The sequence below is a fragment of the Microcaecilia unicolor genome, chromosome 4 (assembly GCF_901765095.1).
Source record: "Microcaecilia unicolor chromosome 4, aMicUni1.1, whole genome shotgun sequence".
Taxonomy (NCBI): domain Eukaryota; kingdom Metazoa; phylum Chordata; class Amphibia; order Gymnophiona; family Siphonopidae; genus Microcaecilia; species Microcaecilia unicolor.
The window spans coordinates 167,710,062-167,730,149 of record NC_044034.1 but is presented as its reverse complement, the minus strand read 5'-3'; the positions used below and the strand labels follow the sequence as shown (position 1 = coordinate 167,730,149).

The window sequence follows — 20,088 nt, the reverse complement described above, 5'->3', positions numbered from 1 at the left end:
AAGATCTTAATGCAAGATATAGGAGAACCACTGGCAGATGCCTTTAACAAGTCGGTGGAATTGGGGGAACTACCGCAATCTTTATGTCTAGCGGATATTATGGTTTTTTTGAAACCAGGAAGAAATGTGATCTTACCAGAATCCTATAGGCCTATATCACTTATTAGTTATGAAGCTAAACTATTGGCTCAGATCTTGGCTGCTAGACTGGCAACAGTGCTGACACATATAGTGGCGCCCCCGCAGGTGGGATTTATACAGGGAAGACAGAGTGGGAAGAATATTAGGTTGATATTGGCCACGATGGAGAGAGTGCGAAGAGAAGGTGGGGAATCCCTCTTGATCAGCTTCGACGCCGAAAAGGCGTTCGATCGGGTTGAATGGGAGTTTTTATTCGCATCGCTCAGGGCATATGGCTTTGAGGGATTTTTTACACAAGCGATATCCATTCTGTATAAGAACCCGACAGCAAGGGTGTTGGTTAATGGTATTTATTCACGATGTTTCACAATAAATCGGGGAACTAGACAGGGTTGTCCTCTGTCCCCCTTATTATTTGCCATTACATTGGATCCCCTGATTAGAGAAATTCTGGGGAATGTGGAGATAGAGGGGATTAAATTGGGACACCAAGAATTTAAAGTTTCGGCGTTTGCTGATGACATTTTAGTCCATTTGGCGAGACCGGAAGAAACGTTGCCGGTGCTGATGGAAGTCTTTGCAGAATACGGGGCTTTTTCGGGCTTTAGTTTAAATTTTCAAAAATCAGAAGGACTACCCACTAGCAGCATGGTAAGGGAGAGGTGGAAGGGATCATTTCCATTGAAGTGGGCGGATCAGGAATTTAAATACCTGGGTATAAAATTAACGGGGGACTTGAGAAGATTATATAGAAGAAACGTTGATGAGTTATTAAACTATACAAGGAATCAATTGGCTCTATGGGAAGGACTGCCGTTAACACTGAGTGGCCGAATTGGTATGTATGCCATGATGCTGTTCCCGAGATGGCTATATGTCTTAAGACAATTGCCATTATTGCTACAGATCAAGGATGTAAAGAAACTTAGGAGAATGGTGACTAGATTCTGCTGGGGTGGAAAGAAGGCCAAAGTTAAAATGGAATATATGTATGGGAGTAGGAAAGAGGGAGGATTAGGGATGCCTGATATCCAACAATATAATTGGGCATGTTTGACCAGACATTTAGCGGATTGGATATTGGATTCAGAGGAACATACGGCATGGAGTACGGAGTGTGTGCTGTTTGAGCCTTATCACCCCTACTATATGATGCATGTTCAAGGAAAGTGGCTACCTAAGGGATGGAGTCAGCATCTCTTGTTACAACCAATGCGACGGGTATGGCGATATATTTTAAAGGGATTAAATAAGAATCCACATTATACAGATCTGCTTCCTCTGGTGGGGAATAGTGCCTTTGCTCCTGGGAATACACAACCGAGGTTCAGAAAATGGGCACGGGAAGGGATAGTATTAGTGGCCGATGTTATGCAGGATTCGGGGAAGATTATATCTAGAGAGGCCTTAGGGAATATAGTGGGAGCTGAGAATGTGACATGGTATGATTATTATCAATTACATAGTTACATTAAGCAGCTAAATTCTGCTGGATGTGAGAGAGGGATGTATGACTTATTGGTGAATTTATTTCTGCCACGGGGTAGAGAACAGACCTCAATCTCAATACTGTATAAACAGCTGAGAATGATTTTCCCGCCCCGTGGATATGAGGAGATTGCTCGGAGGTGGTCTGCGGATATGAGAGTGGAGGTTCGAAGCGGAGATATAGCCCAGGCTCTGAAGGAGATAGTATATAAAGTGACCAGTGCACGACATAGGGAGATTCAATTTAGAATTATTATGAGAGCATACTTCTCCCCTGTACAGGCCTACCATGCTGGTAGACTTACAACACCACAGTGCAGCAAGTGTAACTTTCAGAGAGCATCACTTTATCATATGCTGTGGGAGTGTCCGGACATTAAGGAATTTTGGGACAATATTAGGAAATTTTGTGAGACATTAATTCATAAGACAATTAGATGGGCACCTAAAAATCTAATATTGGGCCCAGGGGGGAGAGGGCTAAATCTGAAACATACAGAAGGTATATTTATGTATAAGGCTATAATTATAGGGAAGCAATGTATTATGCAATTTTGGACCCAGGAAAGTGGACCCTCTTTCTGGCAGTGGAGGAATTCACTTCATGCCTTGGTGCTGTTGGAGGCGCGTGAGGTACATCGAAGCCCTAGGAGTAAACAACGATTCTGGGAGATTTGGGAGCCATATGTGCAGGCCCTGTCAGGTAGAGCCCGCAGCTTACTAGTAAACTCACTCTCATTGTAGCTTGGGATAGGGAAGAAGACTGGGTAGAGTAGGCTGGAGTGGGAGGGAGGGGGGTGGGTGAGGTGATGGGGGAAGAGGGAGGAGGGAGGGAAAGGGGGGGATGTGTGCTGGGCTTATGCTGCAATTGATGAAACTGAGACCAGATAAAGGAATGTGATTTCTGAAGGAAGGGGGTTACATGCAATGAAGGGGGGAAAGAGTGTATTATCGTATTGATATGTATCTATTGGTATGAATGGAGGACTCTGAGAATGATGTTCTGGATGTATTATGGGATGGCAATGGAACAGCTTGGTAAGCGGAGCCTGGATATGTAAGATGCAGATCAATTTAATTTATAACCAGTAAAGCCTGTTGGAGATACTGACATAATGCAGGACTGCTGCGATTCTCCTGCTAAGGAGTGATGACTTGCTGGTTGACGGAGGCTGATATAATAGAGTAATGGAATGAAACTAAGTACACAGAACGACATCAGTGATATATATTTATTTTTAAATTTTATTACATTATGAATAAAACCAAGCACACAGAATGATATCAGGGATTTGCATTTATTGTTCACAAATCTCATAGCATAATACTCTGATCACTAGTAGATATATTTCAGAAATCGCAGACAGAGATGTTGATAATAGCTACTTATGACACTATTGCTTGCATAAGCCAGGGTAAAGTAATACAGTAATTTAGAGGAGGGAGGGGAGGGGGGGAGGGAAGGTGGGGGGGGGGGGGAGAAAAGAAAAAATTGATGATAGCGGTTTTGCTGTATTAGCGCAGGATGGCAATGTTAAATGTCTGAGATGTTATGTTAATATGGAATTGTTTTGGAGATGCATTCATCAATAAAAATTATTAAACCTAAAATTCTTGTTTATTTTTAAAAAATACCAATTCTATCTACCTTCCTAAGCCCTTTCCCCCTTCTTGCCCTATCCTGCCCTTCCCTCCCCTCCCCCCTCCTACCTGTTGCATGTTTCATACTTTAGTTTGTTATCATTAAATGTTCTTTAATTAACTGAAGATTTGACTGGTGTTTTCCATCAAAATCTGAGAAAAATCCCTACATTTAGATTACTTTCCTCTCGTGTCCTTTGAGGGCACAAGATGAGGTTAGTGTATTTGTTCTCCCTCCACGTCTGGGTGCTGGGTTTTGGAGCCACGACTACACACAATAGGTGGAATAGAACCCAGGGTTTAACATACATCTTACCCAGAAGTGAGGGGGAGTAACAAGAACTCTCAGCCTTGATTGTCCGGGCGCTTGAGATCTTATCTTCCCCAGAGTCAGTGTTTAACACACTGGCAACCGCTTCCATTACGTTAGGTACCAAGAAAACCGCAAAAAACTTTTCATGTTTATGAGGCAAAGAAAGTCCTCATTTTGGTGCAATGGGACTAGCTTCATGCCAATCTGAAAGTGACCCAGGCTATGGCAAGACTTTACTTGCTACCATCACAGGACTTAGAGGCCTTGAGGCTGCCCACGGTAGACTCCTTGGTCATGGCGGTCACTAAAAAGACCACATTACTGGTGGAAAGTGGTACGGCACTGAAGGACCCACAGGACCGTAATCTGGAAGTTTCCTTTAAGTTGACATTTGAGGTGTCGGCACTTTGTCTGCAGGCATCAGTGTGTGGTTCCTATGCTGCCCAAGCAGGTTTATCTTGGGTTCAGAAAGTGGCTTCGGCAGACAAGTTAACTCAAGAAAGAATTAGCTTCAACTAAAAAAGCATCCAGAAAGGCATTAACTTAGGAACACAGTTCAAGGGTTCCAACCTAGAGAAATGCCTTCCAGGATCTTCAGCTACCAGATGTACTGACCAAATTCTGAAAGTGATCCGGGAAGAGAGTGAGGCTTCAAATATTGATGATGTAATTCACCTGGGGACAAATGACCTGGCCAACAGTAGCAAATTTACCACACAGAGAGCATTCCAGAAGCTTGGGGAGGGACTGAAATCTTTGGTTCGGACTGTGGCTTTTTCTGAAGTAATTCCCACTTGGGGGAAGGGAGAAGAAAGACTACGCAAAATAGTGGAGTTCAGTAAGTGGCTTGAGTCTTGGTGTAAAGAAGAAGGTTTTAGTCACATAGGGGCATGGGGTAATACGTGGAAAAATAACAGGCTGTACTGTAATAATGGGCTACAACTTTTGGTGACAGGAAAAAGGATCCTTGGGGAGAAATTCAGACAGTATGTTTCTAGACATTTAAACTAGAAGGTGGGGGTGACGAAATAAAACAAGGGAATTCAGAAAGTCACCCCCAGAATAAACTTGATGTCAGAGGGAAAGGTCATCTAAATACAGAAAACCACCTAAACTCTCTACGCAGATGGAAAGCAATGAGCACAAATGCTCGTAGTCTAGGTAAAAAGGTTCAAGACTTGCAAGCCCTGTTGTTTGAAGAAAACTTGGATATTGTTGCTATTACAGAGACGTGGTTCAATGATTCCCATGAATGGGATGTGACTATACCGGGCTATAATCTTTTTAGAAAGGATAGAGAGGGCTGAAGGGGTGGAGGGGTGGCGCTGTATGTGAGAGACAATATCAGAGCAGCTGAAATGTGGGGCACATGTGGAAAGGAAGAAGCTTTATGGATCATCCTGGAAAGGAAAGATGGAATCTGTATCCACATGGGGGTTATCTACAGACCTCCGGCACAAATAGAGGAGCTAGACAAGGATCTGATAGAGGATATTCAAAAGATTAGTATGAAAGGGGAGGTGCTACTGTTGGGGGATTTCAACTTGTCTGATGTGGATTGGAACGTCCCGTCTGCGGAATCGGAAAGTAGGGAGATTGTGGACGCCTGTCAAGCGCCTTGCTCAAACAAATGGTGGCGGAACCCACGAGGGAAGGGTCGTTGCTGGATCTAGTGCTCACGAATGGAGGAAGTGTTTCTAATATCCAGGAAGGGCGAAGGTACAGTGTGAACACACAAACCTAAAAGTACTGGATTTCAGACATACTGATTTTGATAAAATGGGGGAATATCTGAAAAAGGAGCTGTTGAAGTGGGAAGGCATAGGAGAAGTGGAACATCAGTGGTCAAAGCTGAAGGCTGCTATAAATATGGCGACTGATCTTTACACGAGGAAAGTAAACAAAACCAAGAGAAACAGGAAGCTTATATGGTTTTCCAACCAAGTAGCTGAAAAAATAAGAGCAAAAGAGGCTTTGTTCAAGAAACACAAAAGAACGCAACGAGAGGATCACGGAAAAGATCGGATTAAACTGAAAGAATCAAAGAGGGAAATATGGCTAGTGAAAGCGCAAGCGGAAGAAAAAATGGCTAAAGATGTAAAGAGAGGTGACAAGACCTTTTTTAGATATATTGGTGAAAGGAGAAAAGATAGGAATGGAATTGCGAGACTGAAAGATAATGAGAATTATGTGGAAAGTGAAGAGGATAAAGCGAATGTGCTAAACAATTACTTCTGTTCGGTGTTCATGGAGGAAAATCCTGGTGAAGGACCGCGGTTGGCTGCTGAAGGAATATTTGGGAATGAAGTGGATACTGCATTGTTTACGGAAGAAAGAGTTTATAAACAGCTGGAGAATCTGAAGGTGGACAAAGCTATGGGGCCAGATGGGATACATCCCAGGATATGAGGGAGCTCAGGGAGGTCCTGGCGGGACCTCTTAAAGATGGCGTTGAGACATCCAGACAGCAATGTCAGATAAGCACGCTGAAACTTTGGTTTGGATGCAAGGTGAGATATCAGGGGTAGAAAGGTAGATTTGGGAGTCATCAGCTAGGAAAAGCCATGGGATGAGATTAATGAACCAAGGGAAGAAGTGTAGATAGAACAGAACCCTGAGGTACGCCGACAGGCAGAGGGATAGAAGTAGATCCACCAGAGTGAACACTGAAGGTGCGGAGGGAGAGGTAGGAAGAGAACCAGGAAAGGACAGAGCCCTGGAATCCAAGTGAGGACAGGGTATCGAGGAGTATGCTGTCGACCGTGTCAAAAGCAGCGGAAAGATCAAGAAGAATGAGGATGGAATAGAGACCTCTGGATTTAGCCAGTAATAGGTCATTGGAGACTTTAGTAAGCACAGTTTCGGTTGAGTGGAGAGGGCAAAAACCAGATTGTAGTGGGTCAAGAATAGCATAATCCTTCAACGCTGGTCTTTGTCCCTTCTTTATGTGCTTCCTCTGTGGGACATGGTGGGCAGGATAGTAGGGCGCATCTCCAGGCACCCAGGCAAGATGATCATTTTAGTGCCGGACTGGCCCAGGCGCCCCTGGTACACTGATCTGGTCCGGCTGATGGTCAACCAACTGCTGCGCCTGTTGAGGCAATGCTGGCTTCTGATTCAGAGCCTTGTGGCGATAGAGGATCTCTCTCCCTTTGGTCTTAACGGCTTGGCTATTGAAAGAGCGTACTTGAGGAGGATAGGGTACCTGGATAGGGTGGTAACCACAATGCTGCAGGCGCGGAAACATTCCACATTGACCACTTATGCATGGGCCTGGCGAACTTTTGAATCATGGTATACAGTGGTGGACACTTCAGCGGCTTTGGCCTCTTTAGTATCCATTCTGGCATTCTTGCAGGATGGCCTGGACAAATCCTTGTCACTCAGTTCCTTGAAGGTTCAGGTGGCAGCCTTGGCTTGTTTTCGAGACCGCCTTCAGTGTGCTGCTCTGGCCTCACACCCAGTTGTGGTGCGTTTCTCTGAGGAGTCTCATCTCTATCCGCCGCACTTCCCAATAGTTCCAACTTTGAATCTGAACTTGGTGTTACGTGCAATGCAGCCACCTGTCTTTGAACCTTTGAACACATTGTCCTTAAAAGATCTCGCATTGAAAGTGGTATTTTTGGTGGCTTTTGAATCAGCCAGGAGAGTGTCCAAGCTCCAGGCTTTGTCATGCAGGGATCCTTTCCTCTGCTTCATGGAGGCCGGAGTGACCATTAGAACTGTTCCTTCCTTTCTCCCTAAGGTGGTGTCACGTTTTCACTTGAATTAACCACTTTTCCTTCTGAATTTTCGGAGGGAGGATTGTCTGAAGGAGTTCCGGGTATTGCAGTGTCTGGATGTACGGCATATTCATTTTTACTCTGAGACTTTCCCATCATGCCAATAACATACAATGTATTATGAGAAAACTGGCACGTTCTTGAGACACAATTGTTTTTAAGGACAATTACAAAAACAAGTGTTGCTTGTTTCCTTAATAAAAATTTGAAGGAAAGATTGGTTCCAGGCTTTGCCTGATGAGGTGACAGATGATATAAGACACACTGAATTTACTAACTCTTACTAATTTCACACATCCAGTTACCATCAGAAGCTTAAGACTCGGTCATTCCAAGAATTGCAATTCAACCCAGGTTATATATGTAATCATCTGCCCTTGTAGTTGTACATAGGAAAACCAAAAAGGATGATTAAAACTAGAGTGAGATAGAAGTTGCATTTCTAGAAATGTAACCTCTGCACTTCTTGTTGCACATTGGAGTGAACTAGGACATACTATAGATTTTCAATTTTTTGTTATTAAACAGGATCAGTCTAGATGGTGTGGCGGAGACATAGAGGCAAGTTTTGTGAAAGAGGAGCAGAAATTAATTTTTGGATTCAATATTGTCATACCCTCTGGCTTTAAATCAAGAATTGGATCTCAGATCATTTCTATAACCCTGTCCTTTTTTTTTCCAGGCGTTTTCTGCAGTCTTCTGGTTTTATTTTACTTTTATAATTGTCCACCCTCCTATTTTCCCTTTCTTTTATCCCCATTCTTCTTTTCTTTTTTTTTTTTCTTTCTGTCCCCTAGCTTTCCCCATACTCTACCTTCTCTTCTCTTCCCTCCCCTTCCCCCACCTCCTCTCCTTTTCTTGCATTTCTCGCCTTCCTCTTCCCCCTCCTTTCCTTTCCCCTTCCTCATTTTTTTTTTCATTCTTTCCCATTGTAATATTCACAATGATACTGTTCCACATACTTTGACGTTAACCATATACAGGAGATGATATGAACTAAGTTATTTGCATATCTATATATCACAGGATTAGTGCGTGTTTTTGTGATGGACACCAACCCCCTGTTTACAAAGCCACTTTGAATGGGCTGTGTCAGCATTGCTACATGGCTTTGTAAACGGGGGGGGGGGGCAAATGTTCCCCCCACCCCTTTTAGTGCTTGCCGCACTTTTTTTTTGCAAAGTCCTGTTTTATTTATTTTTTTCATGATAATGCCATTAATGATTTTATATAATTTGTACCTTCAGTGTCTCAACCATTTATTTATTCTTATTTATATATTGAACGTAATATTGTTTTATTTATTTACTAGTAAAAAAGGCCCGTTTCTGACACAAATGAAACGGGCGCTAGCAAGGTTTTCCTCGGAGTGTGTATGTTTGTGAGAGTGACTGTGTGAGAGACAGAGTGAAAGTGTGAGTGTGTGTGAGAGAGAGAGTGAGTCTGGGTGTGAGTGTGTTTGTGAGAGAGAGTGTGTGTGTGAGAATGATAGTGTGTGCAAATGTGTATGTGAGACACAGTGTGAGAGAGAGTGTGTGTATGAGACACAGATTCTCTGTGAGAGTGAGTGTATGAGACCAAGCGAGTGTGTGAGTGACTGTGTGGCACATAGAGAGTGAATGTGATACAGTGTGAGACAGAGTGTGTGAGAGTGAGAGTCAGAAAGACATTGTATATGAGAGAGAGAGTGTGAGCCCTGCCCTCCCAATCCATGCCCATCTGTCCCCTGCCCCGTCCATTCATCCTTTTCCAGCGATTCCCCTCTCTCCCTGAGCCCTGCCCTCCCAATCCATGGCCATCCATGCTCCTCTATCATCTGCCCCCTCCATTCATCCCTATCCAGCAATTCCCCTCTCTCCCTGAGCCCTGCCCTGCAATCCATATCCATCCATGCCCATCTGTCCCCTCCATTCATCCCTATCCAGCAATTCCCCTCTCTCCCTGAGCCCTGCCCTCCCAATCCATGGCCATCCATGCTCCTCTGTCACCTGCCCCCTCCATTCATCCCTATCCAGCAATTCCCCTCTCTCTCTGAGCCCTGCCCTGCAATCCATATCCATCCATGCCCATCTGTCCCCTCCATTCATCCCTATCCAGCAATTCCCCTCTCTCCCTGAGCCCTGCCCTCCCAATCCATGCCCATCCATGCTCCTCTGTCCCCTGCCCCCTCCATTCATCCTTTTCCAGCAATTCCCCTCTCTCCCTGAGCCTTGCCCTCCCAATCTATGCCCATCCTTGCTCCTCTGTCCCCTGCCCCCTCCATTCATCCTTTTCCAGCAATTCCCCTCTCTCCCTTCCATGACCCCCCCTCGCATCCATGCTCCTCTCTCTCCCATGTCCCAGCCTGGCCCGCCCTCTTCTCCCCCGCCTTCGCATCCATGCCCCCCCCCTTCGCATCCATGCTGTCGTTTCTCCCCTGCCCTCCCGCTCCCATTGTTCAGCTTTATTGCCCACCCTCTTCTCTCCCCCCAACATCCCTTTTTTTTTTTTTTTTTTTTAAATTTACCTCCGTGGCGGTTCCGGCAGCGTCAGGGAAGGAGGCGGCGCTCCCGACGGCTCTAGCCTTCTCTTCGCTGTGTTCCGCCTTCTTCTGACGTCATCCTTGACGTCAGAAGAAGGTGGAACACAGCGAAGGGAAGGCTAGAGCCGTCGGGAGCGCCGCCTCCTTCCCTGACGCTGCGCTGCCGGAACCACCACCACGGAGGTAAATGTAATATAATAAAACGCACCGTGCGTGGGTGCGATCCGTTTGTTGGGTTTTTTTTCCGCCCTCGACGTCATGACGTTTGACGCGAGGACGGGGCAGAGACGGCTGGCTGGCTTCACACCATGAATCCACGAACCCTACAGCCAGGGAGTGTTTGAGTGACTTCAGAACGTTGTCTTCAGAACGTTCACGGTGCGTTTTATTATATTAGATTTTTAATATGGTTGCATTGTAAGTTTGTATATTATAGAATCAGTTTTTATTTTTGTCATATCGGGAGTTTTCTCTTTGTTACCACAGTATTTTTATTTGTTGACCATCTCTATCTGGGGTCAAGTCATATGGCTTCTGTGTTCAAAATGATGGTTCTAGTCATATATCTTCCTGTTTACTAAGCTGCACGCTAATGCTGACACAACCTATTCACTTTGAATGGGCTATGTTGGCATTGCTGCGCGGCTTAGTAAAGAGGGCAGATAATGTATCTTGCTGTGACACAATTTTTATGAGTAGAATGTGATGCAGACTTCAGGATCACTCGCTTCCTATTTTTATTGACATCATGAAGGGGCATCCTTTTTGTATTTTACATAGCTTTTGGGGTATCCATATTCTCTCTCTTTCCCTCTTTCTCATATGTCTACTGCCTTATATAATTCTTGCAATTTCATGTATGTATGTCTTTTTAATTAATGAAACGTACACTGCCTTATAATTTTGATATTTTAATGTTTTGGTCTTCCTTTAGACATTGTAAACTCCTGATGCAGACCATTTAGGTCGAAACATGTGCCATATCAGGTCCTTAAATATTTAAATGAAGGAGCTATGATGAAACACCTAGCCACCCATCTGGGCCTACTCCGCAGCCACTTAAAGGTCTATCCCCAGCACAGCTCGTCTGCTTGCATCTGCCGCTTGTGCTTTACACTAGCACCCTCCACCCCACCAACATCGCCTTTTGGCGAATCTCTCGTGCTCAGATCATCCCCAGTGATTTGTAGGTTACTGGAGACCACTTTCTTACAGTTTCCAGAAAGCACTCACAGACCCAACACGCAAACCACCAGGATTCTTTACCAGTCCAGACAAGCAGAGGCAATAAACTGAATAGTATTTATTGTCTGAAAAATTGAGCAGTGAAACAGAAAAAGTGCAATCTGCAAAACAATAACAGGTAACTGAAATATGGATCAATTATAACACTAACTAAATATTTGTTTACTATCTAAGTAGTACCTGGGAAGAGCAGGACATATAACTGTTCACAGAGCTTCAGCAAAGATCTCTGGCTAACTTCAAACTCCAGGCCATTCAGAGCCCAGAACAACAACATTTGAAAAAAACATCACTGCAGGCACTTCCCCTTTCTGTATGTTAACTAAGGGGGCCCTTTTACTAAAGTGCACTGAAAAATGGCCTGCACTGGTGTAGGCACATATATTGGATGCGTGCAGGTCCATTTTTCAGCACTCCTGCAAAAAGCCTTTTTGTGTGTGTTCAAAAACGGACGTGCCGCAAAATTAAAAGGAGCACGCGTCCATTTTGGGCTTGAGACCTTACTGCCCCCCATTGACTTAGCGATAAGGTCTCATGCATTAGCTGAGCGGTAATCGTCAGCATGCATACACTGCCGATTTACCGTTCAGCGCCATGCGGTAGAAAATAGAAAATATTTTCTGCCAGGCGATAGTTCTAATTTGACTTGTGTAGGCGCCTACGCACCTTAATAAAAGGGCCCCTAAATAAGGAAAAGGTCAGTTCTCTGTAACAGCTTTAAGCATAAACATGCACCACCTGCTGACCAAACTAGAGGAATACATTGCAGGAAAATAAAAGCAATTACCACAAGCTTAAAACACACTGTTCTGTCACAAGTAATATTTTTGTTCTTACCGTGTGGTTTTTGTGTCTGTTCTCCACTGTCTAGCATTTCTGGACTCCTGTGTGGAGTTGTCTTCCCCCTTTTTTTTGGTCTGCTTATGAAAATGACTTGGAAGGTAGACTGACTTGTTCACATGTAGATTTTAGAAATCAATGTGAATCTCAGACTGATATTGGTGAGATTAGCTATGTATTTTTACCGTGCATGCAAATGCTGACACCTGGAATTGAAACCATTTTTTTTGCCTTTATTGAACTTTGTTTTTGTATTTTTACAGATGTCATTTCCCCCTAAAATTATGTTCATGTTGAATCTGTTTAAAATTTATACCCAAAATGATACCATAGCAAATCTTGGTAGATAAAGACCATTTGACCTGTCCAGTTGCCCTTTATCTATTCTACTATAGATAAGGACACTACTTAGCTGGTCACCACATCTAGGCAAGATAACCTGTCATCTCCCTTCCTCTACTCTCCCCCCCCCCCCCCATGCCATTGATGATGCCTATGATAGAAATATTTTCTTAAATATTTCCCATATCATAAATAAAATTATTACATATCTATTAAAAAAAATCAGGTACTTAGTTACAATTTGTGGTGGTGGGATGGGGGGAGGTATTTTTCTTGCTTGGTGGAAAAATAGATGTAGATATTGATATTGGAATTTGCACGTTTATTCTTTCCAACCCAACGGAAGCTGGAAAGAATTCAACAAAGGGGTTGAGAAATGTTTGACCATCTGTTTGGTGGCAAAATAAATCTTAAAAAATGTAACAGAACGGTTGAAACTTGGGCATGTGGAGAAAAACTGATAAAAAAAAGCCTAAGTTTGAAAGTGGGCAAAATTGGACTAGGGGTTCCAGAGAAAATAAGCCCTCCCTTCTCCCCCCCCCCCCCTTAAAAAAAGCCCAGTGCATTTCTGTGGGAGGAGTTCAGCTTCTGTAACAAACTTACATGCAGTCAAACATAGCAGTTAGGGAAGACTATACTGAGGAACAGGTGGTGTATATGGTGTGTGTGTATATGGGATAAGTTTTCCTGTTTTTAAAAGAAATGGAGTTCCTTTTTATTTTATTTTGTTTTTTTTGTGTTTTATATACTTTTTTGTAATTGTAAGCCACTTTGTTCTGAAAAGAAAAACAAGATATTAGTTAATAAAACATAGTCTTCCTTTCAAAGTGGTTCCCCTCCCCTACCGCCACACACACACACACACACACACACACACACACAATAGTGTTGGAAGGAATTCCGTGAACCATGGTTTGCATGCTTTCCCCACTTGTTTGGTGATTGTTATACTGTGAAAATGTGGGGTGATTGTTATACTGTGAAAATGTGGGAGGTTTGTGGAGTGTAGTGAGGATACTGTACATGTTTGTAAGAATGTTGTATGGCTTTTATGTATGGTAGTTTAAAAAAAAATTATACAGTAGTGTTTCTGTGCAGGACCCCAGTATGGCACTCTGGAGAAAGCATGGCATGCTTTTCTAAGTGCATCGGACAAGCTGAGTGATATCCATCTGGAACTACGAAACTTATTATCAGGCGAGGACAGTGATAAGGTGCGAGCCTGGCAGCGAGATGCGTTCCACAAACAGATGATTGGAGGCTTTAAGGAGACCAAAGAAGCTGAGGATGGATTTCGCAAGGCACAGAAGCCTTGGGTGAAAAAGCTAAAAGATGTAAGCAGCTGATTTTGTAGGTGTGAATTTTGACACAGCAGGTCAGAAAACGTGTTGAAAGGCATGGGGTAGAAGTGTAGGCCCCCTAGGGGATGAAAGGTGTATAGATCAAAGGGTGCGGAGAATTAGTGAGTGTGCAAAACATTGCCGGGGGGGGGGGGGGGGGGGGGGGGGGGTAATGAATCCTGTAGCCCTCAAGGATATAGCTCCAGGGTACTGCAAGCAAGTGAAACATGTAGGCCACAATGCAAAGGTCTCAGTGAGGTGAGTGGGAGAGGTAAAGATGCTTTGGTGGCATGGATGGCATGAAAACTTGCCTGAATATAATTGCTGATTATTTTTAGGTGGAAACAGCTAAGAAAAGTTACCACACAGCTCGGAAGGATGAGAAGACGGCCCAAGCACGGGAAAATCATGCAAAAGCTGATGCCTCTATGTCCCAGGAGCAGCTACGCAAGCTACAGGAGAGAGTGGAGCGCTGTACCCAAGAAGTAGAAAAGGTGTGTACAATCTGGTTAGTGAACCTGCCTGGTGTTGCACCTGCAATGCAGATGTTTCATATGATCCAGAACTGCTAGTTTTTCTGCCTCTTGTAAACTTAACTCTGCAACTAGAAAAGAGAAGGGGTGTGAATGTAAGACTGCTAGACCTCCCATACACATGCCTCCCCACCTAGAACTTTACCGAAGAAGCTGTAAAGATGTATAAGGTCAGATAAAACAAGACTGCCCCTCTCCCCACTACACAAAAAGCATCTCGCCTGCTTTTAGTGTTGTGCTCAGGAAAGCAGGGAAGATTCATGCAATCAGGGACTCCACCCACTGCTGCGACAAAGAAGTGCAGAAAATCTGGGAGTTCTGGGATCTATTTTCTGTAGGTTCCATATCCTGATTAGCCTCTCTTCTTAGGGTAAGGACCGATATGAGAAGGCACTGGAGGAACTGAATCGCTATAACCCTCGCTATATGGAGGATATGGAGCAAGTGTTCGAGAGCTGTCAGGAGCAGGAGCAGAGGCGACTGCGATTTTTCAAAGAGGTTCTATTGGACATGCACAAGCACCTCAACTTGTCCACTAATGAAAGGTATTCCCCTTCCTCTAAACACTCTGCTTTTTGAGGCGGGAGGAATAGGGCTTCAGCAGAATCCATGTTAGTGTCCAGCGTGAGAAGTGTCTTGACCATTATAGCCTATGCTTAAAGTAGCAGTACCAGTCAAATTTGATAGTTTTGTTGTGTTTTTAGTCGGGAAAGGTTTATTTGTGCAGTTCAGATATGCAACAAGGTGGAGAAAACTTTTGATCTAAAAGAGCTGAAGGAGTGGCAATGTACTTGGCAGCTAAGATTAGTTCAAAAATATAGCAGCACATATGAGGTTTGTGGTGTTAATGTGCATTAACAGAAGATGGCTTATGTTGATCATATCCAGTCTCAGTGTTGCAAAACAGTTTGACAGAGTATCAGAGTTGTAGAAATGCTAGGGTGCAATAATAGTAACAGTGATAATGCCTCTATACAAATCGGTGACACAACCTCATACAGAGTACTATCTGATTTGGAGATTGTACCTACAAAAATATGTAGGCAAGAGTAGAGACAGAAGGGCTACCAAAATAGTGCAGAGTTGGAATGAGACTTAAGGACCTAAAGGTGTACACTGCATGATAGAAGTATTCAAATACTTCAAAGGTATAATGAGAGTACAAAAGACAAACATTCAATGAAAATGGTCCAGAACAGAACTTGAACTACATTTTTGGCAGTGATAAATACCTGCAACATCTTTTTCTAAGAAGGCTTATGACCTTCCTCTCCTCCCCCCTCCAACTCTGCCTATTGGCTGTACTCACTGAACCAACTTTGTTCATATCGCTACAATTAATGGCCATACAGCGAGCACTCTCAAAATTTGTGACACGCAAGACGGTGTACTGTCCCATTAATTTTGAAAACGTTTACTGTGCTGGCTTTGTAGATCAGAGAGGTATGTCAAGTGGCATGTGTTTATATGCTGCTGGCTGCTGATCTTAATTGTTGAAAAGTGGTACATCAAGAAATAATCTAATAAACCATTATAGTGTTTTCAAAGGGGGAAAGACTAAGAGTAACACTAGGAAATATTTCTTTTCGAGGGTGGTGGATGCATAGGACAGACTCCCGGTCGAGATGACGAAAGCCATTGATAGTGCTTATCCCATGTTTTGTTTATTTCATTCTGAGGTAAAGCTAGAGCTCAACTGTGGTCTGCAGTATTGTAACAGGAAGGAAACTGGGCAGACTAGATGGACTTCATTCCTTTCTGCTCTTATAATGCTTCTTTATTCTTAGAGCTCTTTTTAATTATTTTGTAATCTGGTAGATTTGGCCTATTCAGTCTGGCCATGTATTCCGTTCTAAACGGTCAAGGATATATAAGTACATAAGAATTGCCATAATGGGAAAGACCAAAGGCCCATCAAACCCAGCATCCTGTTTCAAACAGTGGCCAATCCAGGTCACAAATACCTGGCAAGATCCCAAAAAAGTACAAAACATTTTATACTGCTTACCCCAGAAATAGTGGATTTTCCCCAAGTCCATTTAATAATGGTCTTTGGACTTTTCCTTTAGGAAGCAGTCCAAACCTTTTTTTAAATCCGCTAAGCTAACCGCCTTTAACACATTCTCTGGCAACGAATTCCAGAGTTTAATTACATGTTGAGTGAAGAAAATTTTTCTCAGATTCGTTTTAAATTTCCTATATTGTAGCATCATCGCATGCCCCCTAGTCCTAGTGTTTTTGGAACGTGTAAACAGATGCGTCACATCTACCCGTTCAACTCCACTCATTATTTTATAGGCCTCTATCATATCTCCCCTCAGCCGCCTTTTCTCCAAGCTGAAGAGCCCTAGCCGCTTTAGCCTTTCCTCATAGGGAAGTCGTCCCATCCCCTTTATCATTTTTGTTGCCCTTCTCTGCACCTTTTCTAATTCCACTATATCTTTTTTGAGATGTGGTGACCAGAATTGAACACAATATTTGAGGTACAGTCGCACCATGGAGCGATACAAAGGCATTATAACATCCTCATTTTTGTTTTCCATTCCTTTCCTAATAATACCTAACATTCTATTTGCTTTCTTAGCCACAGCAGCACACTGAGCAGAAGGTTTCAACGTATCATCAACGACGATACCTAGATCTCTTTCTCGGTCCGTGACTCCTAACGTGGAACCTTGCATGACGTAGCTATAATTCGGGTTCCTCTTTCCCACATGCATCACTTTGCACTTGCTCACATTAAACGTCAGCTGCCATTTAGACGTCCAGTCTCCCGGTCTCGTAAGGTCTTCTTGTAATTTTTCACAAACCTCCCGCGAATTAATGACTTTGAATAACTTTGTGTCATCAGCAAATTTAATTACCTCACTAGTTACTCCCATCTCTAGGTCATTTATAAATATGTTAAAAAGCAGCGGTCCGAGCACAGACCCCTGGGGAACCCCACTGACTACCCTTCTCCACTGAGAATACTGACCATTTAACCCTACTCTCTGTTTTTAATCCACAATAGAACACTACCTCCTATCCCATGACTCTCCAATTTCCCCTTGAGTCTTTCATGAGGTACTTTGTCAAACGCCTTTTGAAAATCCAGATACACAATATCCACCAGCTCACCTTTATCCACATATTTGTTCACCCCTTCAAAGAAATGTAGTAGATTGGTGAGGCACAATTTCCCTTCACTAAATCCATGTTGGCTTTGTCTCATTAATCCATGCTTTTGAATATGCTGTGTAATTTTGTTCTTAATAATAGTCTCTACCATTTTGCCCGGCACCGACGCCAGACTCAATGGTCTATAATTTCCCAGATCTCCTCTGGATCCTTTTTTTAAAATCGGTGTTAAGTTGGTCACCCTCCAATCTTCCGGTACCATGCTCGATTTTAAGGATAAATGACATATTTCTAACAGAAGATCCGCAAGCTCATTTTTCAGTTCTATCAGTACTCTGGGATGAATACCATCCAGTCTAGGAGATTTCAGTTTGTAGAACTGCCCAATTACATCCTCCAGGTTTACAGAGAATTCATTAAGTTTCTCTGACTCGGCTGTCGTTTGGTCTTCCGTTCTCTTTTTTTTTAATACGCGGAATATATTTGGCCTGGGCTTCCAGGATGGTGTTTTTGAACAGCATCCATGCCTTATGTAAATTTTTGACCCTCGCAGTCGCTCCTCTAAGTTTTTTTTTTTTTTTTTTCACTGTTCTTCTCATTTTATCATAGTCTCCTTTTTTAAAGGTAAATGCTAGTGTATTTGATTTCCTGTGTATACTTCAAAGCTGATATCAAATCTGATCATATTATGATCACTGTTATCAAGCTGCCCCAGCACCATTACCTCCCGCACCAGATCATGCGCTCCACTAAGGACTAGGTCTAGAATTTTTCCTTCTCTCGTCGGCTCCTGTACCAACTGCTCCATAAATCTGTCCTTGATTTCATCAAGGAATTTTACCTCCCTAGCTTGCCCCGATGTTGCATTTATCCAGTCAATATCGGGGTAATTGAAATCACCCATTATTATCGTGTTGCCCAGTTTGTTTGCGTCCCTAATTTCCTTTAACATTTCTACATCCGTCTGTTCATCCTGGCCAGGCGGACGGTAGTACAGTCCTATCACTATCCCTTTCCCCTTTACACATGGAATTTCAATCCACAGCGATTCCAAGACGTGTTTTGTTTCCTGCAGAATTTTCAATCTATTTGATTCAAGGCCCTCCTTAACATAAAATGCTACCCCTCCACCAATTCGATCCACCCTTTCACTAAGATATAATTTGTACCCCGGTATGACAGTGTCCCACTGATTATCCTCCTTCCACCAGGTCTCAGAGATGCCTATTATATCAAAATTTTCATTTAGTGCAATATATTCTAACTCTCCCATCTTATTTCTTAGGCTCCTGGCATTCGCATATAGACATTTCAAACTGTTTGTTTTTCGTATTTACATCATACTCAGTACTTGACAGTATTAATTTGCAATCTTTTGTCTGATTTTTATTTTTATTTAAGGACACCTGATCTACTATGGTCTCCTTTGCAACCTCACTATCAGGATACCCTATGTTCCCTGTTTTGGTGATATCTTTGGAAGATACCTTATCCTCCAGATTTCAACCCCTTCTTCCACCTGAATCTCACTGTTTTTCCTCCTTTGAAGTCCACTCTATCCGCCTTTTCTCTCCTCTGCCTCTTCGAATAGCGGTCATTTATCGTCCCCCTGATAAGTCCCTTTCATCCTTTCTCAGTGACTTTGACGCCTGGCTTGCCTTCTTCCATGATCCTTCCTCCCCCTCTCTCCTCCTTGGTGACTTTAATATTCCTGCTAACGATCCTTCCAACTCTTATATTTCCAAGTTACTCGCTTTAACGTCGTCCTTTAATCTCCAACTATGCTCCACCTCCCCCACTCATCAAAATGGTCACTGTCTTGATCTCATCTTCTCCTCCAATTGTTCACCTTCTAGTTTCCTTGCCTCTGATCATCCCTCCTCTGATCACCATCTTATAACTTTCACACTTAAATCTCCTCCCTCCCAGTCCCGTCCTATCCTATCTAATTTATCTAGGAATCTTCACGATATTGACCCTTCATCTCTATCCTCCCACGTTTCAAACCTCCTCTCTACTGTGGCACCATCCACGTCTGTCAACGAGGCTGTTTCTTCTTACAACAATACTCTATCCTCTGCCTTAGACACTCTTGCACCTTTGATGACCCGCCCTGTAAGGCGTACAAAACCCCAACCTTGGCTGACTTCTAATATCCGCTACCTATGTTCCTGTACCCGCTCCGCCGAACGCCTCTGGCGGAAATCTCGGGCCCTTGCTGATTTCTTACACTTTAAGTTCATGCTGACCTCCTTCCAATCTGCTCTTTTACGTGCCAAACAGGATTATTATATCCAACTGACCAACTCTCTTGGCTCTAATCCTCGACTTCTCTTCACCACATTGAACTCTCTCCTCAAGGTGCCCCCTCCTCCAACTCCCCCCCTCATTATCTCCTCAGACCCTTGCTGAATTCTTTCACAACAAGGTTCAAAAGATAAACCTTGCTTTCTCTACCTCACCAGCTCTCCCTCCACTAGTCCGTTCCCCTCTCTCTCCTTCCCCTCATTCCCTTTCCTCCTTTCCTGAAGTTACTATTGAGGAAACTACACTTCTCCTTTCTTCCTCAAAATGTACCACCTGTTCCTCTGATCCCATTCCCACCCACCTTCTTAATGCCATCTCTCCTACTCTTATTCCTTTTATCTGTCACATTCTCAACCTCTCACTTTCCACTGCGACTGTCCCTGCTGCCTTTAAACATGCTGTGGTCACACCTCTCCTTAAGAAGCCTTCACTTGACCCTACTTGTCCCTCTAATTACCGACCCATCTCCCTCCTT

General features: G+C 43.4%; 1 protein-coding gene across 4 annotated transcripts in view; it reads left to right on the top strand.

Annotated features, from left to right (window-relative positions):
• The window catches only part of PACSIN3 (protein kinase C and casein kinase substrate in neurons 3), an 80,198-nt gene that overhangs the window by 46,184 nt on the left and 13,926 nt on the right, over nucleotides 1-20,088 (top strand). For all 4 annotated transcript variants that reach the window (XM_030200896.1, XM_030200897.1, XM_030200899.1 and 1 more), the window contains exons 4-6: nucleotides 13,412-13,647; nucleotides 13,992-14,147; nucleotides 14,556-14,731. In XM_030200896.1, the coding sequence (XP_030056756.1) occupies nucleotides 13,412-13,647; nucleotides 13,992-14,147; nucleotides 14,556-14,731 (568 nt within the window). The remainder of the gene's footprint in view (nucleotides 1-13,411; nucleotides 13,648-13,991; nucleotides 14,148-14,555; nucleotides 14,732-20,088) is intronic.